The 23,518-nt window shown below is 41.0% G+C and overlaps 1 protein-coding gene and 1 long non-coding RNA gene across 2 annotated transcripts in view; one reads left to right on the top strand and one right to left on the bottom strand.

Annotated features, from left to right (window-relative positions):
* Window positions 1–137: 137 nt before the first annotated feature.
* On the bottom strand, window positions 138–18,035 carry LOC140340454 (uncharacterized). Its single transcript, XR_011922648.1, has 2 exons — window positions 17,816–18,035; window positions 138–478 (listed from the first exon to the last, which is right to left on the bottom strand). It is a non-coding gene; the product is annotated as an uncharacterized lncRNA (long non-coding RNA).
* The window catches only part of KCNN4 (potassium calcium-activated channel subfamily N member 4), a 42,707-nt gene continuing 34,404 nt past the window's right edge, over window positions 15,216–23,518 (top strand). The window contains exon 1 of the mRNA XM_072425665.1: window positions 15,216–15,849. Coding sequence (XP_072281766.1) covers window positions 15,562–15,849 — 288 coding nt within the window. The 5' untranslated portion in view covers window positions 15,216–15,561. The remainder of the gene's footprint in view (window positions 15,850–23,518) is intronic.

Raw genomic sequence — 23,518 nt, forward strand, 5'->3', positions numbered from 1 at the left:
GCAGGTTTGTAGACCCAGCACAGACATCCTACCAGGTAATAGAAGAAAAGTAGGTGGTTTAACTCTACATTCATCGAAAACTGAATTTAAGGTCATGTCAATGGTAAGTTGACAATTATTCACGACAACTTCTGAGGTATAGTAAAAGAATCAAGGTTTTATTCACGCGTGGGAAACTCACAACAGACAAGGCAATAGAGGTCAGGACTGTCCTTTCCTCTGTCTAAAGGAGTCTCTGCCAACATAAGGAAAAGTCTAAATTTTATCTATTTCAGTTCCTTGCGTCACCGATCATCCAATTCTGGGCTGGTCTCTTCTTTAATTTGCCTGGAGACAGACTAATTATTGTTTTGCTTTTTACTGCCACTTTTAATTGGCTTTCTTGAGGGGGTTGTAGTTTTCATGGTCTCCTTATCTGCTGGCAGTTTCCATCGTCTTCTTATCTGGTTTCACTTGACCAGGTGCAAAGCCAAGGCGCCTCCAGGAACCGAAGTAAAGAACACAAATAACTGAGTTAGTCATTTTAAAACAGAATAATATAGTTTGAGTTAATTCTCACTTTACCTAAGGCTAGTATATATGCTATATACTTTAACAGTCACCTAATTGCAAGTTTGATACTCACCTTAGGCAACTTGGCCATTAGTTCTCGAAAGGTATGCAATTGTGGAGGGCCTGTATTTAAGCAGTGGTCCCCAACCTTTTGGAGCTCACAGACCACTAAATCTACAGACTCTGGGGGAAACTTCACACAGAGTGACATCACAATGCAAAAACCCACCCACTCTTCCATCACCAGAGCCGGTGACGGTAGAGTGGGCCGGTTGTGTCCAGAGACACAACTCGCTCACCTCCCTGAGCCTGCGATGCATGCAGGAGACAGAATCCAAGGCTGTAGCCGGTGCACGCCCCTAAGCGGGGTCCTTCTCCTGACTCCGCTCGGGGTGCACTGGTGGGAGCCGCGGACCACCGGTGGCCCACTAGAGCAGGGGTTGGGGACCCCTGTATTAGGGAGCACTCACCTTTTATGGCTTTGACCATGATGCATGGGTTTGTGGATGTTAGTTTCCTGTTACACTGCTATTTATAAAACCAGCATACCAATGTATTTACATTTTAATACAAATTACTTTAGTTAGATTTATCTTCCAGTTCAGTTTCTGGTCACAAGCTTGACTGTGAAAACATAAATAACTGGATGAGGCTAGAAGGAAGGTTTATTAGGTTGACAAGGAAACTTTCGACAACAGGAAAAGCAGAAATTAGTCCATAAGTGGTTGGGACCATTTCTGCCAAACTTCTATTTATTGCCTTTTTAAGGTAACTCAAGGACAATATAATTCATAGATATTTTGTTAATTTAGATTACCAATAAAGCTGCCCTCCAGCTTTCCCTTTAGCCTTGCACAGTTGTACGGACTCCTCAACACTCCTCCACAAAAAATAGGCATAGTCATTTAAGAACCTGGATGATCTAGCAAATCTGGTATGGATTGCCTAAAATAATTTCTATTAGTTGGGAAATGTTTTCAGTCCTGGACCATATTCATTTCGGGAACTGAATCACACAGGTAATCCCATGATAGTCTATCTTCTCTATTCTTGGAGAGCTTTAATAAACTAGGCCCAATGTGCATTAATAGCAACAAGTCAGATACCACCTTATTTCTGGGCTGAAGATTATTCAGCATTATTATTAAGTCCTCCCCAACCTAGCTGTACCTGGTCCGCCCCTTTCATTAATATTATTATTATTATTATTATTATTAATAATAAAAAACAGGATTTATATAGCGTCAACATATTACGCAGCACTGTACATTAAATAGGGGTTGCAAATGACGGACTGATACACACAGTGATATAGGAGGGGAGGACCCTGCCCCGAAGAGCTTACAATCCAGTAGGTGGGGGAATTTCACACGCAATAGGATGGGAGATACGTAGTGGTGGGAAGTAGTGATGGTTTCAAAAGAAAAAGAAGTTGGGTAGGCAAGTTTAAAAAAATGGGTAGGAGCAAGCCGAATAGGACGAGGAAGACCATTCCAGAGAGTTGGGGCAGCTCCGGAGAAGTCTTGGAGCCGTGCTTGTGATGAAGTTATGTGAGGAAGACATTAGAAGGTCATTGGAGGAGCGGAGAGAGCGGCAGGGGGAGTATTTTTTTACCAAGTCAGAAATGTAAGTGAGACAATAACTGTGTAGGCAAAGCACAGGAGCTTGAATTTGATTCTAAGGTGAAATGGGAGCCAAAAGAGAGAACTACAAAGAGATGCAGCAGAAGAGGAGCGGAGGGAAGGATGGATGAGTCTGGCTGCAGCATTCATAATAGATTGTAGAGGAGAGAGTCGGGTTAGTGGAATACCAGAGAGAAGGATGTTACAGTAGTCCAGACGAGAGATGATAAGAGCGTGTACAAGGAGTTTGGTGGTCTCAGGGGACAGGTAGGGGTGGATTTTGGAGATGTTGCATAGGTGAAAGTGACAGGATCTGGAAATGTTCTGAATATGGGGGGTAAATGAGAGGGTCGAGTCAAAAGGTGACGCCAAGACAACGTGCCTCAGGGGAGGGCCAAATAACAGTGTTGTTAACAGTTAGATATATGTCAGGGGGAGATTTGGAATTTGAGGGGCGGATGATGATGAGTTCTCTTTTATCCAGGTTGAGTTTCAGGAATCGGTCAGACATCCATGATGAGATGGCTGACAGGCAGCATGAGACCTTATCCAGGACTGAGGGAGTCCAGGGTAGACAGAAAGATTTGAGTGTCATCAGCATACAGATGGTACTGTAAGCCAAAGGAGGATATTCATTCAGTAAAGGATGAAGTGGGCATTACTCAGATAGGTTCACATTTAAATACATTATGCCTAGAAACACTAACTTCTCTAGACTGAAATCTACTAATGAAGGCATAATGATATTTGCACGACTTTTCCCAAGAAAGGCAATAGTTTGTATTAGAGCTAAGAGCTCTTGAGAGTACAAAGGCAGGGTGCTGTGTTGATTTTAGGAATTTATGCATCACACCCTGCCAACTCTCCCACCAACCATGATCTGTCTGCATTGCATAATCAAGCAAAGAGACCCAGTAATTGCAATAAAAACATTATCCTAAGCATGTTCACAAAGGTGAGGCTGGGAAGGCAAAGTATAGGCAGACTAAACATTAGCTTTAAATTACCACCTTACATGCGCTGTCTTCACTTTTGTTTGCAAATTGATTTTTGGTTATGTAATAAACTGGTTTAATGGGTGCTCCTTGCTATCCACAACGGCTAAGTGCTGAGTAGCTTTACACCTATTATTTACTGAATAGTCTAACTCATTGCAGGCCCGTCTTGTTAACAAAAAACTGAGCAGTTGCCATTCAGTCTCACAACAAAACTTTAACTTCAGTCAACCTGAATGAAGCATCCGGACATCTGACAGTCCTATTAGTGGCATTTATGCCTGCAAATTTTCCATCAATGTGATATAGTTGCGGAGTCACGGATCATCCCATGAAACAAAGGACTCCATACAAAGTACTGTAAATAAATAGCTATTATAGATTGACAACAGACACTCCTGGAAGTGACTAATTAGTCAATTTTATGGTTTAAACATACATCCATGAATGGAGGCTTTGTGCCCTGAAGTCCCTCCAGCTATGAAATGGGTAAGATAAGAGCACCCGAAAGCTGGCACGGAGAAGTGCAATTGTTAGCTGGCCATTATGTCACTTCTTCTTTCACATCAGGTTCATAGTGGAAATTTACCATTAAACCATTCCACGTGTATGCAAACCACTGGTGTGCAAACAGTTTACTTTACTAAGTACTCTTGCCTAATCTTACATATTCATCAACAACACATCAATTAATTAAAAAAATCTTTGCAGAGAGTTTCAAGTATCAAAATGTTAAGAGGGATCTCCAGTTTCATGTGGCAAGTTTGCAAATAAACAAAGAAGATGAAATCCACTTGTCAATAAAGCTTGGATGCAATCATGGGCTTCTATGACAGCATGCCTGGTATGACGTCAAAGTGATTCCCCAGCATCCTTTGGCCAAGTCAACTCCTAAGGAGCTTTAAAATTAATTCCGAGAAGATTCACCTAATGCCTCACATTCCTCCTTTGGATACAAGTTTTACCACTGTGCAGAATGTAAAACCTATATCTTTTATCTAAGGTAGCCTTTTTTAATCTTTTTACAATGGTGGAACCCTTGAAATATCTTTCAGGTCTTCCAGAAATCCCTGCTTTAATTACCTTAGCCACAGTTCACAGTTTACATTAGAATGGTGGGCAATTAGGAAGAGTGTCACCCTTACAGAAGGCCAAAAAGATCATTGGTGTCAATAGTAACTGAGCTGAGAGGTATAAGTTGGGCATTGCTCATGGAACCCCTGGCAACCTCTGCAGGAACCCCTGTTGAGATACACTGTATAGGGGTTTAAAATGGTTTTAGATATGTGTATGAATACTGTACAGAACGTTCTATAAAAACTAACCTTGAGTAAAAGTAATTTTGAAATTATCCTGTGACCCAGCTGAATTTTTTAGTGCAAGTCTATGAGGTCTATTTATAAATGTTTTCATCCAAGATTGACCCAAATTTTCACAAACATATTTGACTTGGATTCCACTGATTCCAGTGTGAACTCTGTACATGTTGGGCAAAAGCTGGGTGAATCTTGAGTGAAAACATTTACAAATAGACCCTTATCAGATAGGTCTAAGCTGATTAAAAGCAATAGAATCACACTGTTCTTACATTACCCTTGCTGGCACCCACTTCGCCTTTCATTGTAACAATTGTAACACCAGTTGGCACTGGCGCACACCCTGGAGGTTCAGGCCTCAAAATATATGCCTGGCCAGAATAAACACATATATATATATATATATATATATATATATATATATATATATATATATATATATATATATATATATATGTTTTGTAGGCATGCCGGGGAATGAGGTCACATGATATTATAAGGATGATGGTATATTAATGGTAATTGTTTCTTGCTACAACCAAAGCATAAAAAGAAAAAAACAATATAGAAGGTAAGACAGGTTTAAGAAAAGCTTTACGTGATGACACAACAAGAAATTAAGTTTATATTCATTCATTTCCTGCATAGCCCCAATACAGAAAAAAGGGAGACATCCCCCTAACGGAAACAGAACACAAAGTCTCCAAAGTACAGGATTTTTGCTTTATATTATAGGCACTGTCACAACTTGGACATGAACCCTGCTTGGCCCTAAAACTTTGACTTTTTTAACATATATATTTTACAATAAAGAAATTCTGTGTTTTGGTGATATGATGGTGACTTCATGTTTCCATGAGTTCTACATGGCATCTGTGTTTGGGTTCAATCACTCTTCCTCTATTACAAGGTCACTTTGATGTAAGGGGTGCCTATCACAACTAATCTCCCTAATAGGGGCACAATAAATATGTGACAGGTATACAAACCTAAGAAAAAAATTCTTGACTGGCAAATATAAATGAATATGTTCTTGGAGTCCAAGAAAATCTACACCCCTATTTTTATTCACTTTCGCCAAAGTTGTCAGCTCAGAATTAACTGACACTTCTTACATAGTCTTTCCAAGAATAATCCAGTGACTCAGAATAAGATGTGATTGATCTAATTTCCTTCCTCGGAAACTTTTCATTTTCTTTTCTGTGTGGGCAGTTCAACTAAATTACATAGTTCTGTTTATAAGTGGAGGAGAGTTGAGATGTCTGCATGCAGACGGCAGGTGATTCGGGTAACCACATTAAGATTCGAGCCTGTGGTTTTTAGGTTGAGGCGGTCTCAGGTTTGTAGTCCCTAGGCCCGAAAAAAATAGTGCTAAAATGTATAGATCAGTCTTAGGCCATCCTTTAAAATGTGTGAACCCCTGAAGTTTCCTTTAGGTCCTCAGAGAATCCCTGCCAAATTTAAGGTCGCGTAAATGCAAGTTAAAAAAATCCTTAAGCCCAGAGCTGTCTCCTGCAGTACCATTTTTAACCATAAGATGTCCTCGTGTTTTCTGATTGTGTGACACTGACATCTCTCTGCATCAGCCTTTTCTCAACCTTTTTAACATGGGGAAACTCTTGAAATAACTTTGTTTTTCAGGGAAGCCTAGCTATAATTACTATATGCACAGCTCACAGTACATTAGTGTGGGGGTCGTTTGGAAGAATGCTTCTTATATTTCCAGTGGTAAGAATGTCACCCTTACAGATAGCCAAGAAGGTCATTGGCGTCTTTTAAACTGACCTGAGAGGCACAAATTGCTAATTGCTCAAGGAACCTAAAAAAACCTTGGTTGAGAAACACTGATATCTAGCATATAGTTCAATGGAAGCCAAAATGGGGACATGAGCAAACAAGTGTAGGGGCCCCAAATACACAACATTTTAGCTCCCTGGCGATCCAGAAGCTCTTACCCTTCTGGTAATGTGGGCCCTGGAAATGGTGTGGACCCTAGGGAGTTGCTCAATCATCCCACTACCCAAAATCCTGCTCATTACATCAGAATTGCAAGCAAATCCCTGCTTAACTTTCTACTTCCATCAGCTAAATACATTCCAGGTACATCACAACACAAGGTATGTGAAGTCCTCCAGTTCAATTTTTTAGAAAGCAGCCACAGTCTGATTAGCAAGCTGGACCCCTGCCAGCACAGGACTCTTTACCTGGACGTGGAAGCAGTGATCTCTCTGCAGAATTCCAAAATATCCAATGCTAAGAACTACAGCTCCCTAAACAGCAAAGCTGCATATTGATTGGAGAACTAAAGATTTCAACCCTTCCCTGGGATACCACTGTTTCCCCACAGAGCATCTTCACTGCAGCATGCTGACCAGAGACAAGCTTTTCAACTTGGCTGTGGCTGCTATCTCAAGAAAATGTAAGAACAAAGCAGAGCATGTCTCTTTTAAACAGAGAGTACAGTGACAGCTGAAGCCAGCTGGTTGAAGCTGTCAAAGTACCATATATTCTGAAAAAATATTTATTTTTTAAACAATAAATAGAAACTAAAAAGTGAAAAATATATTTTTTTCTATTTGTAAGTTTAAATAAAAAAAACATAAGGAGGAAATAAAAACATTATACTAAATGAAAAACATAAACGGTATATTCTACATAAACATGGCAAAAATAGAGTTATAGTTAACCCATGTAAACCGACACTGCAAATATGTTCTGGACATTTAGATTTTAATGACTTTGTGGGGTTAAGCAGTCTAACTTACCCCCACTAGGTTTTTCTCAATTCCACCAGCCAATTTTGTTGTGCAAAATTTGGGTTATGAAATCAGGAAGAAGAAGGAAGACTAACAAGATTTAATTAACAGGGTTGAAGTTTGTCACAATAGTTTCCTGATTCCACTCAAGGGGACGTTTGACATTTCTCTTCACCTGTGTCTACATCCTCCAACTCACTTCCTCCAGGAAGTTTACTCTGGAACGAGCAATAAGTTTAATTCCTGTATGCCCGACACGCTATGTTTGTGCATACCTGTGCACCTTGCTGTGCCTCACCCTATGGGCTTGATCTAGAAGAAATAGAGAAAAGACCAGCAGCAGGTTCCCAGCAATGGTTTAATAAAAGCTACAAGTTTTGTATTTATTTTATATATGTTTTTCATATTTATTCATATTTAATTCTTTCATATATCGCTACAATTGCTCCCCTCGGAATAAAATGATCCTATTTGGTGCATAATTACAATAATTTTTCCTTGTTTTATTCCCTCAAAAAATCAGAATATTACCCTTGATCCCATTAGAATTTTATGGCACTCTAAAAAACTAAAAAAACTAAAAAACTAAAAAAAAAACTAATTAGCATTGTCAGTTCTGAGATGCAGAACACATCTCACCTATGTTATAGAATGGAATGGAGGGTGTTTTCTAGTCCAAATGAAGAACTTGGGATTTTAGGACACCAAAGGTAGACAAGGCAGGAAGTTAACCATAGCAGGCTATGCAAATACTATGGAACCCAACACCTAAAATGGGACAAAAAATTGGAAAGACGGGGGTACCTTAAAGCCTGATTGAAATTGGAGAAATATCATTGGCAGTCAGGGTGAAATTGTTCAAACTTTTTTCCCAAAGTCTTACCTCCTTTTTTCTGTTAGGGCAGTGCAGGGTCTTAACATGGCATTCCAAAAGGTACCAAAGTTAGCCCAAGTGCATTCAATAATCAGCAGTCAGTAGCAGAGCTGATCTGACACGCCTCCTTTTGTGTGACGGGGGCGTGGCTACAACTCAGCTCTGCCAGCAGAGAGCACTGCAATGTGAAGGCAGGAAAAGCTTTTGTATTGCAAAAAAAAGGGAATTTTAGAGTATTTCTGAGGCAAACATCATAAAAATTGGAGGTTCAAATCTATGAGATAATAAGGTGTGGGGTGTCTATTTAGTTTTATTAATCTTGCAATTGGCCCCTAGTAATGAAGTTGGCATGCTAAGCCACATTGTCCCCATTCAATAAAGTTTTATGTGTTCTTTATTTTGTCACACGTATTGTGGTTTTCCCGTCAGGGAAAAAAACATTTTCTAAGAATCGCTTTGTGTCGGTGGCCCGTCATGATTGCCATATCTCTCAACTGTGTTATTAGATTAGAATCAGTACAGCTCTGAGTTTGTGATGACTTTAACCCTTTCCCTTTTGAGAAAATGACTCCATGGAATGTGAAACAAAATTATTGTGCGCAAATAGAAGTGATGCCTACATCCATAGTCTGAAAAACGTGGACATGGCTGGGGTCGTGTCATTGGTCTACATACTTTGAGCTAAAACGTGTTTCTCTTCCCTATCACCAGATATTGGAAGGTACAGAAATCAAGGTTTTAGATAAATTTGGATCATAAAGGGAGATACTCTGATATAAACATTTCCTGGTAAAAATTCAAATGAAATAATAAATAGGGTGGGGTCACCTACATGTTTGGCGTACCAATGCCGAGATAAGGCAGCCCGATTATTATTCATATGAACACACAGCAAAGGTTTGAAAAAATGTACATGACTCTTTTTAATGGGAATTGATGGGAACTCATTCAATATGAATCACTGTTCTGGTGACAGCTGCCCCTTTCATTTATATAATTTCTTCTATTTTCCATTGGATCTACAGGACAGAAAGTGATGGGAATGGAACACCAAAGGTTGCACGTATCTTCTAAGCCGAGATACCATTTCTCTGTGTAACAAAGACATTAGGTTCCTCAGATATATGGGATGTCTGATCTGTAAAGATAGCTGTCAACAGATATAAACCCTCTTTTAGTAATAAAGCTGGTCGTATTTGGAAAAAAAATAACAGAACAGGTTGATGGTATGGACCAGTGGTGGTCAACATACTTGATATAGTGGGCTTAAAAAGCCACATACTATATTCAGATGGTCAAAGACTAACACCATACAAAAAGTAAATGGTAAAAGACTGCTAATGTGCAACATGACATGGCTAAAGACTGAATATACTACAAAAGGAAAGTTAGGGACTGTAAATGCATTGCAGCAGATTGTCAGAATCTACATACTACTAGAGATATTCACTGTATAGTATGGGAATGGTCAGAGACTGTACACATGCTACAAGAGATGGTCAGAGACTGCAGATATTCTACAGGATATGGTAAGAACTGTAGACGTGCAACAGTACATGGTTAGAGAGTGATTATACTACAGAGGATAGATCGAGACTGCAGACATGCTGCATGAGATGGTTAGAGACTCAACATACTACTAGAGATAGTCAGAGACTGCAGACAGAGTATGGGAGATGGTAAGAGAGTGCAGACATACAACAGGAGATGGTCAGAGACTGATGACATTCTACAAGGGAGGTTTAGACTCTCAACCTTCCTTAAGAGAGGGCAGACATAATACAGGAGATGGTCAGAGACTGCAGACATACTACAGGAGATGGTCAGAGACTGTAAAAATTAAGACAGTTAGAGACTACAAGGGATGTTTAGACTCTGGACATACTAAAAGAGATCGTCAGAGACTACAGACATATTACAGGAGATTGTCAAGAACTACAGAAGTACATAGTTAGAGACTGCAGGAGATGGTTTGAGACTGGACATACTTCTAGATATTGTGAGAGACTAAAGACAAAGTACGAGGGAGGGTTAGAGACTACAGACATACTACAGGAGATGATCAGAGACTACAGACATACTACAGGAGATGGTCAGAGACTACAGACATACTACAGGAGATGGTCAGAGACTACAGACATACTACAGGAGATGGTCNTACTACAGGAGATGGTCAGAGACTACAGACATACTACAGGAGATGGTCAGAGACTACAGACATACTACAGGAGATGGTCAGAGACTACAGACATAATACAGGAGATGATCAGAGAGTGCGGACGTACTACAAGAGATGGCCAGAGTCTGTAGAAATACTGCAGGGGATGGTTGGAGACTGCAGAAAAAAATACATGAGATGGTCAAGAACTACAGAAGTAATACAAGATATGGTAACAGACTGATTATACTACAGGGGATAGATAGATAGAGACTGTTGGTATGTTCCAGGAGATGGCTACAGACTGGACACACTAATGGAGATTGTCAAAGACTGCAAACAAAGTAAAGGGAATGGTCAAGGAGTGCAGACATGGTACAGGAGATGGTCAGAGAACGGACAGAAGACATTGAAAACTGGTGACAGGTTTCAGGGGACTGGAGACTTATTCCATGAGACTCCAATTATACTTGATGCACATTATTTCTCTCCCAGATCCATTATAAAATGTTATAGGGAAAAAACAGTAAAATTTAGATGTAAAAGAAATAAACCAAACTTTCAGAAACTCAGTTTAAAAACCTAAAATAGAATATCTTTTTCTTTACCAGCTTAAGCACCAACACCCTTCCCCCAAAAGTGCTGCACAATAAGAGCCAGGGGACTTTAAAAAAACAAGGTCATGATCCACAGGCGACAATTCTTTTCTCGACAGCCAAAATACAAAGAAATAATACCCTGAGGAATAAACTGGCTTCTGTTTAACCTTAACATAATGAACATGATTTATTAAAGCTCTCCAAGACCGGAGAACATAGATTATCATAGGAGAACTGGGTGATCAAGCAGGTCTGGAATGGATTTTTTAAAAATCATCATCTATGAGTTAGCAAATGTTTTCAATTATGGACCAATTTCAGTCCAGGTTTGCTGTATCACCCAAGTTCTCCCATGTCTACCTTCTCCTGTCATGGAAAGCTTTACCAAATCAGATCCAATGCCTTATAGTATCTGCATCACTTGTGGAGTGTATAGGTATTTCTCTGCAAGAGGGGGCCTGGGTTAGTGAAGGGTGAAGCCTCATCAGAGACCAGTGCGATAGATTGCATTTGAAGCTGTCCTGAGCACTGATCTGTCCACTTGTATAAGGAGCACCCCATAAAACATCAGGAACATGACAGGGTGTCCCCATAGGTAGCTATATGTAAAGCTTTGTACACACGTCTGATAATTTTTGCTCAAGATGAACGGTCATGCTCATCTTGGATGAAAATCTAACCCCCTGTCCTCGTTCATCAATCCACCATGGTGGAATGACTGATTGGGAATAGAGAGGAGCACAATGAGGTGCCAATCACTGATCCTCCCCTCGCCATAGAACAAATTAACACTCATTCATCTGTCAGTGGAAAGTATCACGAAACATTGCTTCCATCAAGAATCATCTGACTTCTGAATGGGCTTAAGAGTCTTCAATATTGGCCATTTCAGTCCAATAATAAAAGAATAATAAAATTGTTATGAATCAAGGCAATTTTTATGGTACTTTTTATTTGATTATAACTTATTTAAAGTGAACCAAACCCTTCTATACTGACTCGTTCCTGTTCCATCACTGGGCATCGCCATCTTCTTCCTTCTTCTTTTCCACATTCCAATCTTTGGCTGGGCCTTCCTGATTGGCTGTGCCGGGATGACATAACTCCTGCACAAACCAATGGGAGTTCATTCTGTCTCAGCAGGCGCAGGGGATTGCCGAGTGATCTGGCAACCAACAGATTTTGGCAGTTCCAGGGAGCAACCAGGTGGGTAAGAATGATTATTCCAAAAGAGACACAAAACTAGATCACAAATTTTAAAAGTGTTTTGCTTTAAAGTAAACTAAATGGTCCTTGGTGTGGGTGGGCAAATACACACATACTTGCCAATTTTGGCACGTGTTTTACCATTTTGCAGACACCCTGCAGCATTAGTAGATCTACATCCCGCAAAGCTGCCATCTTTGTGCCAGCAGCAAAAATTTCAGGTCCTTGGTGTTCCTCTTCAGCCATTGGATGGCCACCAATGCTGTAACTCCTACAAGTGTGCAGCAATTACATTCTCTCCAACCTATAGAGCTGGGCTCTACTCTGCATGGATCATGCACCGTGCCGGAAATTCTTTCCTCCATTTAGGCATTGAGGTGATGTCATATTCACTGTATTATTCATATGTTTTACAGAGACCGGGGTGGGGGTCCTCAAAACTGCTGTATGCAGGATGTTTAAACTGCACTGCAATAAATTGTTCTGCCATAGATCACCTGATCTGTGAATAAGCCCTATTCAGAGCCCTATGAACACAGGAGATGCAGCAGATGCTACCATTAATGGGTTGGTGATGCGCCACCTTCCACCATGGGGTGTCATCAAGGTTAGCAGTCTTGTCCAGCAGCTCTGTAGATTTGGGGAAAATTCTCTCCAGAGCCCATAGCTGCATGGAGTTTGCATGTCCTCCCCTAGGTGGCATGGCTTTCCTGTAAGTACTGTGGTCTCTCAATACTTTCTACTGAGCGAAGGGAATCTTCATGAGAAGATAACAGTAACTGGCATTACTGGCAATCTGAAAATACTAGTTTGCTGGCTGTGTCTGGGAGGTCTCACCTAATTGGATGCATACTGAATGTATAATTGAGGTGGATGCAATTTTGGTAAGTTATGGTGATATTTCGACTGTTAGCTGCTTTGGGGCAATGACTACTATGAAATGGTTTTACGTTTATGATGGGTTATATATATGATTAGATATTTGTCTGTCGTCCTATGGTTAGCCTTAATGTAACCAAACACACAAGATGGTATCTGTATAGATTGTAGAATGTAGAATGTAGAAAATATGCAGATTTGATTACTTTTAGACTAGACCTCTAGCCAAATTGGAGTTGAGTTTTAATTTGCATTTTATAGTTTCTGCAGCCTGTTTGCAGCCACATCTTACAAGCACTCAAGTGATAGCTGCATGGCTTTTATTTCAGGGCCAGATGACAACAAAGCAACAGTAATGTGTGTTGGGACCGCCATGTGTAGATTTCCGTGGAAGTCTGGGTGACAACAAAGAAGCACAGTCTGGAGACAGGGACAAAGTGTTGTCACTCTATAACAGGAAGTGCCTGAACCAAGACCTCCATGGAAGTATAACGAGGGACTATTTTAATAAAAGTTGCAGATATAAAATATTTGAAATAGTTATTGGATTTGGATCTTTTTTAAAGCCTTACTCCATGATGAAAAATGTCCTTGCAGTGGGGCTACCCCTAGGGTGTGGAGTTATAACTGGGACCCCTGGGGTGCTGGGTTAGATCTGGGACGCTGGGGCCCCTGGGGTGCTGGGATAGATCTGGGGCAGATGTAAAAAGAAAGTTTACTTACTTACTTATTACCTTGCCCCACAGGCTCCTCCACTCCATCACTGGTCCACATAGCCTCTTTAGGTTGCTGGTATGTATGGTGTTCACAGGCAGGGGTGTGGTGGGGCGGGCATGGGTGGGAACGCCGTGCCCTCACTAATTTCGGGAATGGGTATGAGTTCTCACTCTTATTTTGCAAAGAATTCTTTGGTGGTCCGCCGCTCTGGCCAGTGCACCCCCAGTGACATGGACCATGTCTCCTGTATGGAATTGCAGGCTTGGGGCAGTTGACGGGTAGTTTCTCTTAACACCACCTGCCCACTCTCCCATCGCAGGCTCAGACCTACGATTGGAGAATGGGTGATATCATGACATCACTCTGGGGGAAGTTTCTTCCCTTTGGAGTGACACATAGGCAGGGGTATAGTTGGGTGGGCACATTTACATACCAATGCGCACTTGCCATGGATAGTACCGTGCCCCCTCTTCTTTTTCTCTGACTACACCGCTGGTCTCAGGCACTGATATTAACACATACAATGCAGATTGGTAGTCCTGCACTGAAAGTGATGATGCCCAGGGTCTGCTCACAGTCTGAAACATCGGATGGAATAAGAGTAGCGCCAGCTACTAGGGGCAGCAAGGGGTATATTATACCCATACAAGCAGATTCCCACATCTTGCAAAGTCCACAAACCTTCAGCCATTTTTATGGTCAATGATCGTCAATCATTTGCCCTCATCATTAAACGTTGCCCACAGGAAACCAGTAGAGCCAAAACTTTTTTGGGATTGCTGGGGTTGCATCTGATGGGGTCATGCTGCAAAGCATCCCTGGCACATGCATGGTACTATACAGAGAATGAAAAAAACTGCAATAAAGTTGTGATATTTTAATAATTCTAGTTGTCAAATTGGCGGATGAATTATTTACTGTCAGAGGATCATTTATGTAATTTTTTTAAAATGCATGCTGCAATTTGTTGTTAGATCTCAATATTCATTTGTATGGTCTTTTCTGGACCTTAATTTGTATTGAACCCTTGCAGGACAGAGGTTGCCCCATTGCCCGGGGTAACTTCAGTAACTATTACCATCTCTTATGCCCAGTACAATCTTTTGTGATTGTTTCCAGTGACAGATGAAGGAATGAGTGCAGTGCACATAGCGCCATTCTGTTCTATGGAAAGGAGAGGAGGGAAGATGAGTGGAGGAATGCACAGCAGTCATTCCCGATCGTCGTTCAGGATTCTGCCAGGAAGGATAGATGGATGATGTTGGGAGACCATCATACATGTCAGAGGAGTACGATCGCTCATTTTGAGTGACAATCATCTGACTTGTGTACAAAACTTTTTACATTGTGTTGGTTAAAGTAATCTTTTCCTGACTGTAAAAAAACAAACACGCAAAAACAAGTAGCTCTTTCTTTTTTTTTTGACTCATTTCTGGGCCGCCTTCTCTCCACCCACCCCCTGCAGACATTAGCTAAACAAATAAAAACAAAGTTATAGCGAAAGCTGATGGCATCAGAGGTGAGATAAGAGGAGAGGAGGAAAAAATGCGCACGTAGACTCAGAACAGAGGCAGCAGTAAAAAGTTGTGAGAGAAAAGTTGAAGGAGGGGGAGAGATCCTTTAAAGTCAAAAGGGAAATGCAACACGTGCATAAACCAGAAGGAAAGTCAAGTTTGGAAGGCTTGCAAAAATAAAAAAAAGAGGGCAGTTAAAAAGTTTTTGAAATTTGGAAAGAACATAAGCGGCAGGTGACGGGCTACAGAGGGGACGCAGAAGTCCGCAGCCTCCTCCCTGTTGCCAAGCGAGAACACAGGAAGACGTGGTTTCCTTTGCTGTCTCTGGTAGCCGGACTGGGCCGGGGCTCTGGAGACGCTGCCAAAGGAGCACATGGGAAGGAGCGGCTGGCCCCTGTTTACAACATGCCTTCCTGCATCCCGAGGGAAATCGCCCCGCAGCAACATGCACAGCAAGGAGCTCACCGACATCTCCATCCTCAACTCGCAGCCCAAAGACATCCTGTGGGAGCCCCCCTCCGAGAACCTGCGCAAGCTGAAAGAGCGAAAAGTGCTGGTGGAACAGAAGAAGAAGCTTTCCGCTTGGATCCTGGTGTTGGCACTGCTTGGCATCATTCTGATGGTCATACACACCGAGCTGATCCCTGTGGCCATCTGCGAGGTAAGTGGATACTGAATGCCAATACTTAGAACTTGTTTGACAGGAGACTTCTTTAGTTTTTTGCACCTGGACGTCCACTTGGCCAGGTTGCAAAAAGTGCTGCTGAATGATTCGGCTGTACGAGGCAAACTTTTGAGTTCAGCATTGTAAAAAGAATTCTAATTACCAGTTTCACCCCAATCTGTATAAAGATTGAGGTCCAAAGTCTGCACACCTGCTGTGGCTATCATAAGAAGCCCCCACCATACCCTCTGGATTTTTTATTTATTTTATACCATGGGGAATGTAAGGTGCTTAGACACATATGGGTAGGCAGGCACACACAAAAATGTACAGGTAGACGGGAACAAATTCTGGAATTTTGGTAAGGGGGGTCTCGCTGTTGGGGCATCCAAGCCATAAGAAGCCGGAAGCTGAATCAGCCCACCATGCTACATCTATAACCACAATATCACTTTACTGCGGACTGACCCTATAAAGCTCAGTTACACATGAGGTTCTCATTGTGCATTGGCAGGAAATTTAACCCATCACTGACAGCTGTTTCAGCTGTACACAACATGCCACAGATGAAGCAACTGCCAGCAAAAGGTCAATCTCATGCTGATGAGTAATGCAATTTTTTTAGTTTAGTTTTAAAAAGAAATGCAGATCCAAGTGACAAGCAACATCTTTTTGCTTCCTTCACGGGCGATTATGATCTGTTAGATTGGCAGTCACAGCTCGGCCACACTAGTATTATCGACGGAAGAAGCAATTGATCGTTTACCAGATAGAACAAATGTCTCTGTATTGAGTAAACTCCACGGGCTGCATCCAGACGGATTTTGTAATAATTAGGGCTTGCTCAGACTAGCGTATTTATTTTTTGTTTTATTCTCCTTTTTTCTCCTTTGTTTTCAGAAGGCTGCCACACGTTTTTTCTTTTCAGATGCAACATGTCCCGTCATCCCAATTTTTTGCATAGACTTGAATAATTTTTTACTTCTTTTGTGAGCATTCCTAATTGTTTGCAAGTGTTTTTTAAGTAGATTCAGGCATTCTGAAAGACAAAAACTGATTTAAAAACCACTTGAAAACACTCAAAAATGCTCGCAAAACCAATTAAAAGCAGTTTCGATTTAAATCTGTGGGAAAAGAATAAAAAAAGCAACGCTTTGCAAGTTTTTGAAACTGCTTACACAAGCATGTTCAAATGCCGCAAAAAAAAGCAAAAAGTTTACCACCTGTTACAGCTTCTGGGTGCAAGCAAGCATGCCAGAGTGATAAAGTTTTGTTTTCCACTAGTCTGACACAAACTTGGAGAAATGAGTGGATTAAAGTATGGAAATGGTTTAGGTGCAAAAAAAACTTTTTGTGTGGGTGGTGAATTTTTGCCTATATTTTCTCTAAAGGATCTATTTATAAATCAGAGCATCTGACATTCACTAAAACATTCCCTGGTGGAACGTCTTCCAGGTTCATGTGTTTCAACGGCAGTAATTGATTCTCCACCAAGGAATGTTTCATCGAATGTCAGATTTATTGTATAAAATTGTCCCCTTATTGTGCTGGGTCATTATTTTTTTTTTTCCTAGCTCTGACATATTGCGCAGTGCATAAAAGAGTTTTAGAGAATTTATTTTTATGTTACAAACTTACTTTTATTTTTATTTCTTGAAGTGTTTTTTGCATTTGTGTTTTTTCCTAGTATTAAAAAAATAATTGCAATCACAAAAACACATAAAGCCATAATAGCTAAAAGGAGCTTCAGTAATACTCCGGAGCAATTTAAAGCTAAACGCACGCCAAAAGATCTCATTTTGCATTCTCTATTGACCCCCATGTATGTTGCCAAAAATTGTGGAATTTTGCCAAAAGCTCTGGGTTTTGTTCTAAAATTTTGGGAAAATGAAAAAAATTCTCTGTTCCCCAGTGGCAATCAGCTGAACAAGATTGGAACGTTGTGTGATCATGCTAGACTTACCATTATGAACTACTTGTTTAGCTAGTCCCTAGGCAGCCATATGGTCCGACTTCATGAGTTGCTACTCCTAGGCGTCTGTCTGAATCTGACATATACTGAAACATTCTTTAGTGAAGAATCTTCCAGGTCCATGTGTTTCAATGGAGTAATTGATTCTCCACCAGTAGATCTCTCAGTGAATGTCAGATTCACTGCTTTATAAATAGGTGTGTAGGACCATCTGGATGATACCAAGTAGTGCAAGCACCGGGTCCAGATCCAGAACCCTTTAAAATAAATTTCAGGTCATTGGGGAAACCCTTCTACAATGACTCCATCCACAGCTCACAGTACATTAGTGTGGTGGTCAGTGGGAAGAATGTCTCTTACATTGCTGAACATTGGGAAGAATGTCTCCATGACAGATAGCCAATAAGATCATTGGTGTCACTTAAGCTGCGTACACACTTCCAATTTTTGTCGTTGGAAAGGATCTTTCGCGATCCTTTCCAACGACAAAGGAGTGCACGATGCATGAACGATGCTGTACATACAGCACCGTTCATGCTCTATGGAGAGGGGAGGGGGAGAGCGACGGAGCGGCACCCCATCCAGCTTTTTCCTAAAGCAATCTATAGTAGTTGCTGAAACTACTTCCTGAGGGAGCCGATTCCACATTTTCATAGACCTTACAGTGAAGAATCCCTTCCCTAGCCAGAGCTTATACTTCTTTTCCTCCAGACGCAAAGACACCCTCCTGTTCTTTGTAATGATACTATAAAGGGAATTCTTTCCTGATCATCACCATAATGGAAGCACAATTTCCACCAACCCCCAATTAATTATTTCTATAAGGAGTTATCTGAAACCTGAAAAGTTAATAAAAGGCTGATCTATCACTTTCCTCCTTAACCTGACTGTCCATGACCCACCCTTTACATTCATTGGATTTAATTTCTTTCAATTATAGAGGTTCAGCATCACGGGTGGGCATGACCACCATGTAAGAAATGCCCATTCCTCCAGATTGCCACCTATCTATCCAGGCATTTTGATATTCACATAACACTTCCGAGAAACCTGCCTAAAGCTTGCATTAGGGTTGAGGGCTCTTGCTCTTGATCGTCAACCCGGCCCAAGATGGCTTTTCAAGTGTTTGGCCAGCATTTCTTATTGTCAGAAAACCCATGGCTGGGCCACGTAGTTAGTAAGCAGCTTGAAACCAGTAAATAAGTAAGTAAATTTTAGAATATTATTACAACGTGTCACACATACCCACCCCCTGCCATTCACTTAATAACTTTTGTGAAGGTACTGTATCTGCTTGTAATTGTGTCGCTCTCTTTTATAAATACTTACTGATTATATTTTACTGCCGTCATCCGTACATGTCTCACAGGCTGTCCAGCTGCCAATGGTTAATTGTTCCGATTCCTAAGAATGGTTTATGGGTGAAAACACATTTAGATATAAACCTTTTACCTGTTAAAAAAAAGTATATAAAAAAGTATATAAAACACAGTAAGCAAGAATGACAAGTTTAAATAGGTGAAGGCGTAGCTCCCTTCTTTCCAAAATGAGAACAAGAGATGCCTTATGACTAATTTTAAGGAAAACACACATCCGCGACACAGCAGTTGGCAGCAGCCAGAGTTCAAACAGACACTGTCCAGGGTGAAGTCATTCAAGTGACAGCGTCTGTAAAACATTCCCCCCTCCACAACCCTCTCATACGCACCTCTCCAGCCATTCCACACTTCCTATCACTCTGTTGCATTTGGTACCCAAATAATGTCAGCTGATGTTGGAGCCTGGAAGGCATTGAAGTATACATAAGTTTTATTAAGCAAAAGATGTGATAAAAAATGAGCCTCAATGACCTCTGTAGCTGCTGGCACTGTGGAATAGTTCCCTTGGGAGCCATTAACACCAGATGAATGATTAAAATACATGTTAATGTGCATTAAACACACCATTTCTGTTGTGAATCTAGCCTCAGCAGGTCACTTTTGTTTTCTCTTTTAAGGTTGGTACATTACAGATTAGAAGGATGGAGCTGGATTAGGCACTGATGAAATGTAGAGGAGCTGAGCTGCTGAGTTACTGCTGGGCATGGGAGCTGATGTGCTGTGCCATCACTGGCAATGGTTAGCTAAGCTGCTAAATTACTACTGGGAGTGGGAACAGAGCTCATAAATCAATGCTAGGAGGGGGAGTAGGGAAAGTTAAGCTGCCCTGACACTGCTGAGCATAGGAGCAGACCTACTGTGTTATCACTGTGAGAAGGAGCTGAGCTGATGAGTTACTACTGGAAAGGGTAGCTGAGCTGCTGAGAGTTGGGAGAAGTAGGATAAACTAAGCTGTAGAGGTACTGTTGGGAAGGGGATCTGCTCTGTTGGGTCACTGCTGGAAAGGGTGAGCTGGGCTGCTGGGAGAGAGCAAAGCAATCAAAGTAGGTCACTGCATTGAAGGGGAGAATGATGAGCTAAGCTATACAATTAACAATAGGTGAGGGTGGGAGGGATATGTGAGTTGCTGAATCTGTGGTGGAAGGAGGAATCGACCTGCTATGCCATTGTTTAAGGGAGGGGGAGGTAACAGAGAGCTGAGCTGCTGAGTGAACAGTGTGAACTGAGCTGTGGTATCACTACATCAGGAAAAGTTGAGTTGGGTCACTGAGCCAAAGAAGAGAGATCAGCACTTACAGTGATCATTGAGGACTAGTTTTAGTTGCTACTTTTTGTGGAACTATGTCATGTAGAATCCTAATATTTTGTCCAATGGAATCCAACCAAGGCTTTGCTCAGTATTGCAAGAGGTTGACTTTAAGGCTACTGGTACTTAGCATATGAAGATCTCCTGCATTGTTTTACATGTGTGGCAATAAATCAGCCATCAGACATCCAGATTGTATCAGGAAAGGTCTAGGAGCACAGAATTATCTAGGAGACAAATGTCCCGATCATGTGGGTGATAGTGACCTGTCCAATCATATGACTGTCTAAGTTCCTATGCAGACGGGTGATACTTTTTGCAATATAGCGCTGGTCAAATTAATGCATGTAAATGCAAAATGTAGTAAAAGTCTGTTTTTTAGCTACTTTTTAGCATGTATTGCAAATGCATATAATCAGGACCTGGTATATCTAAAGCAATGGAAAGCAGATTAAACCTAGCTGTTTATTGATTGAGGAGTCCTGTTGGGTGTGTATGCACAATCCAACCACAATTTGCCACCTCTTTCCTCCATGTAAGTAAATGGGTTCTTAAAGTGGTCACTGGCTGGAGTTCACAAATTTTGCATACTCACGGCCCCATTTTCCTTATAGCACCACAAATGTCATATTCCTTATCTGCATTTTACTGAGAAGCAGACATTTAAAAAAACAGCCATGGAAGACTAGAATATTGAACCCTTTCTGTGCCTTTGGTTCAGATACATGGTCACCACTCTCTGCACATACTGAGCCTCCATGAATGAAATCCAATGAAATAGGCAGGCCGGGGACAGTCAAGCTACCAAGGAAAGGGCTGGAGGAATCTTGATGTCCTCAGGCATAGCAGTTTGGGGCTCCTAAGTTTAAGCCTCCAGAACTGCTCCAGAATTGCTGTTCCACTGATCATGTGAACAAGCCATAACCTGACCTCTGTATATGCACCATCCTTCCACATTTGGAGGACAATATCTTAAGCCCATGTCTTGCCACTGGAAACAATCATTATTTGCAAATAATAATGTGAAGGGCACATGAAAGATTTCTCTTTAAAGAAATGTAAACCGAAATCTAAAAACCATCCCAAAACTGAAACTCTTTTTTTATCATTTGTAACACATAAGCACAGCTGGAAGAGCCAGTACAGCATCCATGGACTCGGTTGATTCACTGCCACTAATATATTGCAGCTGCACATTGATGAGTCAGCTGACCAGTCAGAGAAAGAAAGTTTGTGGTATATTTGCAGCTCTTCTGACCAGAAAGCCGGCTGTAAAACTATGTAACTGTCGCCAGGCTCAGCAGTCAACTTTCTCTTTGTACGTTGGCTGGCAGCTGATGAATGACTCTTCAGGAATCATGCAAAAACTCAGAAAGGTTCATTGAAATTCCTAAATGTTTTCATACTCATATGTTGAGTCTGTAACTCTTCAGAAATTAACTCCTAAGTCAAGCTACATACGCAGGTCGGATGACTGAAACCCAAGACAAACAGTCCTGCTCATATTGGGTGAAAATCTGACCTGTGTAGGTGGCTTTATTGATTTATCCCTGAGTTTTTGGCCTGGCATTCTATATGAAGACAGTTAACCAATTTTGTTACCTGGAGCCCAAGTACATTTAGGGTTACTACACAAAGGAGTATATGGATCTTTAGGATGGGTGCCACGTTCAAAGCAGTCAATTTCTGGTAATGCCAACCAAGAATGGACAAAACTCCTTCCGTGTGTACTTGACTTGGAGAAAAACTAAGGTCTTAATAAAGAGAACCTCCCACATAAATTGTACTATCCGCCGGGGCTTGTCAGCATCCTCATGATAGTTTTAAAGTAAAAATTAAAATAAAATTAAATTAAAATTGAAAAAATAAAAAAATGTAAAGTATGTATACGCTCATATTCATTTACACAAGCACCTATGATGTCTATATCTAAACAGCCACTGTGCCATCAGTTACAGTTAACTCTGAATTAATGATCCGTAAAGGCATTTAAAGCATTACCTATGTACAATTTTCATGGGCACTTGCAATTTTAAGGCTTGACCTTTTATTTTTCAGCCTCTCTGTTTTCATTAAATATGTAACTTTTAGATATAGATGTACATTTTAAAACCCAACACATCTCAAATGTTCATTTTTAATGCATTTTTTCCAGGAAGATAACTGAGGTCAAAGACAATGTAAAATGCTAGTGGTACAGCCAGTTTTAATATGATCCAATCCAAATACTGGTTGCTCTGGCAGTTAATGGGTTCATATTTCGGCCTCTCTAATACTTTGCAGGATGTGCCGAGCAGTCCTGCCAACTTCAACACTGGCACCTCTCCCTGTACATCACATGCTAGTAGAGAACAATAGTGGTGTGAGAAGGTCTGGGCATCGTGTCCTCTTCCAGCTGTTGACGAGGTACAAATGGTAGGGCAGACTAATGTTGGAAGCCCTTCAACAGGCTACAGTTTGTCCTGACCAGCCAAAGGGTACACCAAAATGACATCATTTCCACCAACCAGGCAAGCAACACACTAGAGCTTCAGAAACGACAGTTGGGTTGTATATTGGCTCAGTTTAATTTTGTTTCCAAGAATGGAGCCAATGGAAGGAATGTGATTCTTAGACTGAGGGCAGGGTTTACAGAGATCAGAGCGCAGTTTCAAAAGTTACTTTTATCCAAAATTAAATAAGAGTATTGGCATAGAAAACTCTGACACATCCAGCATTCCTTCATTTTCTTTGATTTCTCTGATGTCTTAAAGAAACCTTGTTGTCCAACCAATAATCCCAATTTGAATAGAGATTCTCATAAGATTATATGTGCATCTACTATATTCTACATATTCCTAAAACAATTCAGCCTTGTGTAGTCAGCCAAAAGGCTCTAGATTATTGCTAGGAGCCATCCTCTTGGATGTACAAGCCAACAGCCCCAGCAGACTCATTCAAATAATACTCAATAGGAATAAGTCCTCAACTCCGGCCCACAAGAGCCAGGATCCATACACATTTTTCTTA

Source organism: Pyxicephalus adspersus, chromosome 11 (assembly GCF_032062135.1).
Source record: "Pyxicephalus adspersus chromosome 11, UCB_Pads_2.0, whole genome shotgun sequence".
Classification (NCBI taxonomy): Eukaryota; Metazoa; Chordata; class Amphibia; order Anura; family Pyxicephalidae; genus Pyxicephalus; species Pyxicephalus adspersus.